General features: G+C 47.4%; 1 protein-coding gene across 1 annotated transcript; it reads right to left on the bottom strand.

Moving 5' to 3' along the window:
* Positions 1–1,110: 1,110 nt before the first annotated feature.
* LOC121338452 (E3 ubiquitin-protein ligase TRIM39-like) lies at positions 1,111–4,618 on the bottom strand. Its single transcript, XM_041409411.1, has 4 exons — positions 4,502–4,618; positions 4,027–4,161; positions 2,713–2,739; positions 1,111–1,749 (listed from the first exon to the last, which is right to left on the bottom strand). The coding sequence occupies exons 1-4, from the start codon at positions 4,590–4,592 to the stop codon at positions 1,190–1,192; spliced, it is 813 nt and encodes a 270-aa protein (XP_041265345.1). The 5' UTR covers positions 4,593–4,618; the 3' UTR covers positions 1,111–1,189.
* Positions 4,619–9,282: the final 4,664 nt, after the last annotated feature.

The raw sequence follows: 9,282 nt of genomic DNA, 5'->3' as shown, positions 1-9,282 counted from the left end.
TATACCAGCTAAACTACCAGGCTGAGTGGCCAGAGAATGGTACCTTAGTTTGGGGAGGGAGAGAGGGAAATGGAATGAATTACCTTATGTGGATTTATTATTTTATTTGGAAAACCATCTGAAACTGCAAAAGGAGCAGCCAGTGTTGGGGTGAACCTGGGGTAAACAGAGAGTCTCTCATGGCCTGGTAAGGGTAAGGTACCTTTCTCTTCCAATCGATCTTGAGGCACGGGTGAGATGCCTCACCTCTTCTTTATAGAGAAGATCTGGAGAGACTACCTAAAGTATTTGAAACCATTCTGGAGACCCAGACTGACTGGATATACAGGTTCTGCTAGATAATTTGGTCGATTATATGATAATGAGACAGTACTCCAGACTACTAGGAGGGAGGTGAACAGTATAGACACAGAGGGCAAGCTACCACCAGGAACTGCTGAAGAGCACTTTCCCTCCCTGGACCCCCACTGGGACCCCAATACCAGGGAAGGGAAGGATTTCCTGGGACAATATCAAAAATTCAGCTTTGAACACGCAATGCCAAGGCAAATCAATTGTTCTAAACTTTATGAGGTGAAATAAGAACCTCGTGAGACTCTAAGTGCATCTGCAGGATGCCTAAGGGCAACTTCCAAGATATACACTAATATTGATCCAGAAAAAACAGAGGAAGGAAAAAAAAACCAAAAAGAAACAGGCCAAACCCACAGAGCAATAGTATCTCTAGTCAGAGAAACCAAGTGCCCAGCCAGCCAAAAAGCCTGCCCAGAAGAAAGGAGCTGCCCCTCACTCTGCCCCCAGCTCTTGCTGGATACCCTGGTCTGGCTCTCATTCATCCTGATGATCCCAAAGTCTGGGGGACTGGAGGGAGTAGGGTCAGTGACCACCCCAGACACAAAAAACCAGAAATTGTATGAAATAAAAACAAATCCCAGGACAGTAATTTTTCAGGAAAATTCACAAAACACAAGAAATGGGTTTTTTTCATACTATCACAAAAGAAAATTTATTTCCCTTGACAACGTAAAATTTCCCTCAAAAAACTTTTCATTCTGATGCATAATTTAGAAAGCTGACCACTATGACAGATTTGCCCTCTCCTTCAATACTTTTGTTCGGAAGACACAAATCAGCAGCCTGATTACAATGTGATTCAATCACAGTATTGACCTTTGAAATGCAGAGTAAACTACTCATCATCATCAGAAAACTGCAGTATTGCTAGGGGCTCAGTGTCAGGCTCAGCAGCAGCAAGGCCTGTAGAGAAGAAGGGAAGGAATTTGCCTTCCTGTCTGCTGCCATCAGCAATACTCAAAGTGTACAAAGCTACTGCCTTAAAGACATCATAAAAAGAAACCTTCTTGGCTGGGATGTCCAAGAAGATGCCAATCTGTGACAAATAGCCAGTCACAGTCAGACAGGTCCAAGGATTCGTGCAGGCCAAATAATCATGCCCATCCACACACGCGATAACCCAGAAGCCATTCTCAGGACACAGAGTCAAAGTGCCTTTGCGAGTCACAGATTCACAGGCAATGCCCAAGGCCCAGTTTTTTCTTGTCCCAACATTTACTTCCCAATAGTGTTTCCCAGAAGTATATCCTTCCTTTGCCAACACAAACAGATGGGAATCAAATCTCTTCTCGTTTTTGAGCAAGAATCTGATGACACCAGTATCTTTCACTGTCCTCCCATCTGCAGAGATTTCCAGTCTGGGATGAGCTGTGTCAGCATCCAGGATGACATCTCCTGCAATGGTCAAGTCAGGCCATGAGGAGCAGAAAACACAAGCTCTGCTTTTCTGAGCCTTTCCTTTCTCTGCCTTCATCCCCCTCTCATCTGTCCTTCCCTCCCTCCAGGCTCGGGTGCACTCAGCAGCCTCTTGTCTTGGGACACCTCAAGCTTCTCCCTCCACTCCTGCCCTGTCCCTTCCTGCCAGAGAGTGGCAGCCAGCCCACACCAAATGCCAGGCACTCCTCCAGTGCTCCTGGGACTGCAGCAGGCAGCTCCAAGGAGAAGGCTGTGCTGCTCAACCTTCTCTGCCTCCATCTCTGCATTGCTGGCAGGGGGTGGCCTGAGGAAAAGGACCAGGAGTTGGCCTCAGCTGGAATTAGGTTTGGCTGCCAGCAGCTGTAGGTTTGGATTAACTCCTTGCCAAAATCTGAAGGGGATTTTCAAGTTTTAAGCACTTTTTTCCTCAACAACAGGAGACCACCAGTGTATGATACTGCTTGTATGTGGATTAGAGTGGAAGAGTGGTCTGCATTACCACAAGGATAAGGAAATGTTTCCTGCCTCAGCTTTCTACATGCCTCAGAGGATGGGAGGAACCTCTGGTAGGACTCCAGCAAGGTGCAATGTCACAAACTGAGGTCCTCTAGCTCAATTCTGATGGAAAGGAGAAGGAGCTGCTCCTGTTGTGGAGCAAGATCAGCTCCAGACACTTTTCCTGAGAGGCCCAAGAGCCAAATCAGAAGTGGGAGCTGGAGCTGCAGTGGCCGGTGCAAGCCAGCTGTGCCTGCTCCCCACAGCTGAGAGGGCTCCTGACAAACACAGGCAGGGCCTTGGGCACCACAACAGTGAAAAAAGTCATCCAACCACCCTTCCCTGAGTGTGCTCTTCTCCAAACAGCTATTTGAAGGCGTTGGGTGTGTTTTCCAGAGCTGCACTCGGGCTCTTGAGTACTCACTTCCTCACCTCACTTATGCTTACCTTTGTAGGACCGTAGGACTGGAAGGTCTGTGGGAAAGGAGAAAAGCAGGAAGTAAGTGGATTTGTCAAGGCTTGCTCTGGCAATGAAACAAAATTGGCCAACTCTCCCCCTATGGTGACAATGAGGCCACTCTTATGCTCCCCTACTCTGACACTGACAGTATGGTCAGACACAAGGCTCTGAGTGTTGCTGGGGCACTGACAGCACAATCAAACAGAACAGGATCGAGGATATCTCTTACACATGACACCCAGCTCTCTCTCCTTCATGACACTGATGCCACGCCCATGATCTCCTACTCCCCCACCACACACACACATACACACTGTTTATTTAACCAGTTCTACTCTCATTTCATCAGACTCCCAGAGAAAACAGTACATCAGGGTGTGTGATAATTTTGTTTTCCAGACATGGGGCATGTGGCTCCAACTTGCTTTCTCTGAGGCCTCTGAGAGGAGGACTAAAATCTGCTGTGATATGAGCTCAGCCTCTCTTTCCTTTTCAGATGGGAAAGAGAGGCCAGAGGAATGGCCAGACCCTGAACTAAAAAGGTGATAGGCTTTCACAGAGAAAGACTTGCCAGGAAGCAAAGGTGACCTTCCTGCACCAGTTACCCCTGGAGACCCTTGTCAAAGTGATTGAGCACTGCTGGGCCAGGGGGAAGAGGAGCAGGGCTTGCCCAAGGCCGGAGCCACTGCATTTCATCTGGGACTCTCACACTCCTGGTGGTCCTTCCCTCCCTGAAGTGTCCAGCTCCCAGTGTTCTGGGGCACATGGGCTCTGGAAAAAGGAGAACAAAGACCCTCCCAGCTCAACAGAACTGGTTTGGATGGATTGACTGCTGGAGGGCTGGGGAAAGAGCACAGGACCTGTGAGCTTTCCCAAAGGCTTGGGAAAGGCCTGATGGGCAGGATGGAGGGCTGGGATCAGCCCCCTCCATCTCTCCAAACAGCAGCTATGGGTTGTGGGAGAGAACAATGTTTGTTAAGAGGAAGAGAAGTGAGGAAAGCAAGAAGACAATACTAAGGCATGGAGGTGGGCTCCTTTACCAGATATTGAGTCATAGAGAGCACACACTACACATTCCTTTCAAAGACAAGATCATGAAGAGGAACCTTGACCACGTGCAGCCATCATCTCAGTGTTCAGGTGTCTTCACATGTGGGGACACAAGAGCAACTTGCCAAGAAAATCTGTCCCTCTCCATCCGCTTTGAGGAGCTGTGTACAAGAAGCTCACAGGACAATTTGCCTGTAGAGCAGCTTTTCCCTTCAGAGAAATAAAGTTCTGCTGGAAAAGGCCTTGCTCACCTAAGTCGAATTTTGTGGACCCCAATGTGGTCTGCAAAGTTTTTTCCAGAGTTTCGATTTCTTGGGAGAGCTGCTGGATGTCCATCAGCTGTATGGATTCCAAGACCCTTGAGGTATTTTCCTTCACTCTCCTTCCTGTAAGAGAAGACTGGTGTCAGTGGGACAGTGGTTTTGCCTCACTTGAGATGAGGTACGGTACCACAAATTACACTGGACCTTTCTTCTTAGAAAGGACCAAAAAGATGCTGTGCTTTCACTCTCTCCAAATGTGATGGAGAGGCAACGAACCTCTACTGACTGCCAGTCCCATTTCACCATCAAAGGTGTTCCACTGTCAGGGGACAAAAGAGCTGCTCCCAAGGAGGTTCTGCCCCATGCACCCACTCGGAGGAGGCAAAGAACTAGCTCACAAGACGTGTAAAGCAGCTTCTGCCTGTTGAGAGATGAAGGCCTGCTGGGGAATGGCCCTGCTCACCTAGTTCATTCTTCATGTCTGCTCTTATCATCTGCAGCTCACACTGTGTGGACCGCTCCATGTTCTGGAATGCTTCCTGCAGAGTTTGCATTTGTTGGGAGAGCTGCAGAAGGTCCTTCTTCCACATGGATTCCATGGTCCTTGTATTTGCCTCCACTGTCCTTTCTGTGAAGAAAGAACCATCTCACTGGAACAGTCACATTGCGGTCTCAAGGGGGAGACCAGCAATCCGCAATCACATGCAATCCCTGTCCCTCAGACCCCACTGTGGTCCCAGGAATGTTCACTGGGTCTCAGCCTTTGTCAGTGGCTCCCGAGATTGGACATGGACCCTGTGCCTGCCCAGGGGAAAGTCCCTGGACATTTGGCAGAGAGTGCTGAGTGCTGCCAGTGCCCTCCCCTGCCCCACCTCATGCACTGGCCATGGAGATGCCCCCAAGCTGAGCAGGTGAGCACGGGGTGGGGCTCGTCACGGGCTCTTCAACTTTGAGGTGTTTCAGTGTCATGGAGCACAAAAGCTGCTTTGCCATGTCAGGACTCTCCTTCTTCACCTACTTTGAGGAGCCATGGAAAATTATTTCATAGGACTGTTTGCCTATAGAATGACTTTTTTCTTCAGAAAGATGAAAGCCTTCTGGGGAATGGCCTAGTTTACCTAGGTCATGTTTCCAGTCTGTTCTGATCATCTGAAGGTCACGCTGTGTGGTCTCATATATGTTCTGGAAATTTTCCTGTAGAGTTTGAATTTTTCGGGAGGCTTCATGGTGGTCCTTCTCCAGCCTGGATTCTAAGCTGCTTGTTTTTGCCTCCACTGTCCTTCCTGAGAAGAAAAAACATTTTCACCGGGACAAAGTCATGGTTTTCTTGAGGGAGAGACCATTGATCTTTAATGATGAAGCCCAAAAGCTCTGATAAAAAATCCCTGTCAAGGCATCTCTTAGGGCTCTCTCAGGCTTCTCCTACTCCCCGTGGGTCTTCCTAATGGCTTCACCAAGGCCTCCTGGAAAGGATGGAGGGTAGGAATGATCCCACTCTATCTCCAGAGAGTACTCTTGGGAGACAATACTCTTTGTTTTGAGGATTGTGTGGTGTCACAGAGCACAGAAACTATTTCCTGTGTAAGGGCTGTCTTTCCCCACCCCACCTGAGGAGATGTGGTGGACAAGTTCACAGGACAGTTTGCTTGTAGGGCAGCCTTTGCCTTCAGAGGTATGAAGGCCTGTTGTGGAAATGCTTCTGCTCACCTAGTTTGTTCTCCAGGTCTGTTCTGGTCATTTGAAGGTCACGCTGTATGGCAACCTTCATGTTCTGGAAAGTTTGCTTCAGAGTTTGAATTTGTTGGGAGAGATGCAGGAGGTCCTTCTGCCATATGCATGCTATATTCCCTGTGACATTTGCCTCCACTGTCTTTCCTGTGAAAAAAGATTGGTGTCACAGGGACAATGATTTTTCTCCCTTGAGGTGAGGTCTTGTCCCATTAATAACACAAAACTTTCCTCTTAAAAAGGAAAAAGGAGATGTTCTTTCACTCCCTTCTACAACAAGGGAGAGAAGAGGGACCTTGACCATCTCCAGTTGCCACCTCAGCATCAAAGGTGTTCCAGCTGACTGGGACATAAGAGCTGTTCCCAAGGAAGTTCTGCCCATTCTGACAAAAGGCAAAGGATTAACTCAAAGGTCAGTTTACCTGTTGAGCCAGATTGACCTTCAGAGAGATGAAGGCCTGCTGGGGAATGGCCCTGCTCACCTAGTTCATCCTTCAGGTCTGTTCTGATGATGTGAAGGTCACGCTGTGTGTACAGCTGGGTGTTTAGAAAAGCTTTCTGCAGAGTTTGAACTTGTTCGGACATTTCATGGAGGTCCTTCTTCCACATGGATTCCAGAGTGTTTGTATTATTTGACTCTATTGTCAATCCTATAAAGAAAGAACAGTGTCATTGGGACACTCTCATTACCTTCTTGAGGGAGAGAGCAGTGTCCTGGTTTAAATTCACTGCCAGAGAGTCTCTTCAGGTTTTCCCTTTGAGTATTCTTGATCAAAAAAGCTATTCCCCACATGAGGATTGTACTTCTCCATCTGCTTTGAGAAGCTGTGGTGGGCAATCACACAGGACATTTTGCCTGCAGAGCAGCTTTTGCCTCCAGGGAAAATGTGGCCTGCTGGGGAATGGCTCTGCTCACCCAGTTCATTCTCCAGGTCAGTTCTGAGGAGCTGAATATCACGCCGTGTGGACTCCTGCTCATTCTGGAAAGCTTCCTGCAGAATCTGAATTTTTTGGTAGAGGTGCTGGTGGTTCTTCAGCCAAACAGTTTCCAGGGAGTCCACTCTCCTTCCTGTGAAAAAAGACTGGTGTCACAGAAATAATGATTTTTCCTCCCCTAAGGCAAGGTCTTTTGCTCCACTAGTGACAAAGGCCTTTCCCCCTAGAAAAGGCAAGAAGACACTGTTCTTTCACCACCTTCAAGGACAAGGGAGAGAAGAGAGACCTTGACACCTCCAGTTGCCATCTCAGCAATCAAATGTGTTCCACTGGCATGGGACATAAAAGCTGCTCCCAAGGAGATTCTGTACAAGGCACACACTCCAAGGACTAACTAACAAGTCAGTTTGATTGTGGAACTTTAAAACCAGCACTGTTCCAGTGCTGAATCTTGCAATAACTCCCATGAACTCTCTACCAGAACTCTTCCACCAGAACAGTTTGGTTTTTTTAAAACCAGCACAGTTTGATTGTGGAACAGTGATTGCTTCCAAAAAGATAAAGGCCTAATGGGGAATGGCCCTGCTTATCTATTTATTTTTTTCCTTTTTCTTTCTTTATACAGGGAGGGCACAAGAAATTCAATTCATTTTCGTGTCTGTGTTTCTGTCTGTGTGTCTTTGTCCCTGTATGTGTCTGTCTGTGTTTGTGCATCTGTCTGTGTGTGTCTCTGTGTGTGTCCGTGTGTCCATGTGTGTCTGTCTGTGTGTGTGTGTGTGTTTGGAGGGGGGTCAGGCCTTTCTTTCAGGTAAGACAGTGCCCTGCCACTAGATCCCTCGATTGACAGAGCTGTCAATCAATCAAACAGCAGGGGGAATTTCCTGCTCAGCCTCTCATTGGCTGAGGTTCCAGAAATCCCATCTGGGAGCTGGGCTCACAAAGTGACAAGGAATAAAAAGGGACAACCATCCAGTACCAAACTGTCTGGCCCTGCTGGCTTTTTTGGGGTTCTGGTCTTACTCACGCCACAACCCAATGAGGTGGTAGCTATGCCTGTGTTTTTTCTATATCTTTTCTGTCTCTAGCTCTGCCTTCTCCTATTTCTCTTTCCATGGAACTTTGTGGGTAACTTCACATCTTAAGGATTTAAAAGTTTCTAGGTTAAATGGGCTAAGTTAATGAAGTTACTACCAAATTAATGCTAAGTAATGCTATTATAAGTGGTTACATGTTGAATTTCATGTTGTATTTAATCCTTTTGCCAAAGCTTTCTTAATCTTCTATATTTTTGCAGTAAACTTTTGTGTGATTTTCAGCTCTTGAGAATATCTGGTGGGGATTTATTTCTCCTTTTTGCTAGCCATAATCAAGTAACCTTGAGTTTAACCCCTGGATTTAAGTATCCAGGGTGTAATAATGGGTCTCCAAAGTCTGCCTGGAGCCTTCTCTGCTTCCATTGTTTGTCATAAGTACTATAGGCAATGAATATGGACCATCCTAGATACACCAGGTGGGTGGTCCTGATGCAGCAAAATAACTGACAAGACACCAACCCTCCTGCTCTGGAAGACATCTAGGACAGATAGGACCCACAGTCATGGATAAAATTAACTCACCAGACATCTTGGTGGGATGGCTGTTGACTATGGAGATGATACCTATGTTTGTATACTTATGTATATGAGCATACTTCACATATATATGTGAATGTTTATGTATATATGTTGAAGGGTGTAGGACGTTCAAATGAGTAATGGTATAGATTAAGTGGTGGAAAATGTCCTGGTTCAGGCCAGGACAGGGTTAATTTTTGCAGTGGTTCAGAAAGGGATATGACCAGGACCCTAATATGATTTGTTACAAACTCACATCATTGGCATGGGTTGGGGGGAGTGGAAAGGGACACTCTCTTCTGGGGAAAAGGGGTTCCTTCTGGTCAAGAAGAAAGGGCAGGGAGAGAAGTCATCCTGTATTTGTTTATTGTCATGGGGTCCTTGATGTGGATTTTGCATATGAATGACTCTCTCTTTTTACTCTCTTTTACTAATGGCTTTCATTATTAATATTGTTCTTGTTATTGGGTTGGGGTTTTTTTCCTCTTATCTCATTGCTGATTCCAGTAAATTGTTCTTATCTAAAACAATGATCTTCGCCCTTTGTGCCTCCAGTTCTCAACTCCATCCTGTTTCAGCAGGAAGAGAGAAGGAACAGGGCACTGAGAGTACAGTGTGTCGTTAGGGAGCCTCAGTGAGAGCAGTGAACTGGGGAGTTCCACTCCTAAACCACCACACAGGCAGAAATGGAGATGAGGCTGTAGCACAGAGCTTGGAAGAGGCAGCTGGTGTGAGGTCAGTAGAGCTTTTGGGGAGCAGCCAGCCCTGCCTTGCCGTGAGCAGTGAGGTGCTGGTGTGGCCCTTGGCCATGACACTCTGCCTCAGGCCCCCAAGGCTTGGCAGGGCCCTGCTCCAGCTCCACCCAGGGAGGAAAACCAAGCCCACAGAAGCCCCTGGTGTGGGCCCTTGGCCATAACACTCTGCCACAGGCCCCCGAGGCTTGGCAGGGCCCTGCTCCAGCTCCACC

Source organism: Onychostruthus taczanowskii, unplaced genomic scaffold (genome assembly GCF_017590055.1).
Source record: "Onychostruthus taczanowskii isolate IOZ18803 unplaced genomic scaffold, ASM1759005v1 scaffold30, whole genome shotgun sequence".
NCBI lineage: Eukaryota > Metazoa > Chordata > Aves > Passeriformes > Passeridae > Onychostruthus > Onychostruthus taczanowskii.
This window is presented reverse-complemented; position numbering and strand designations above follow the sequence as displayed.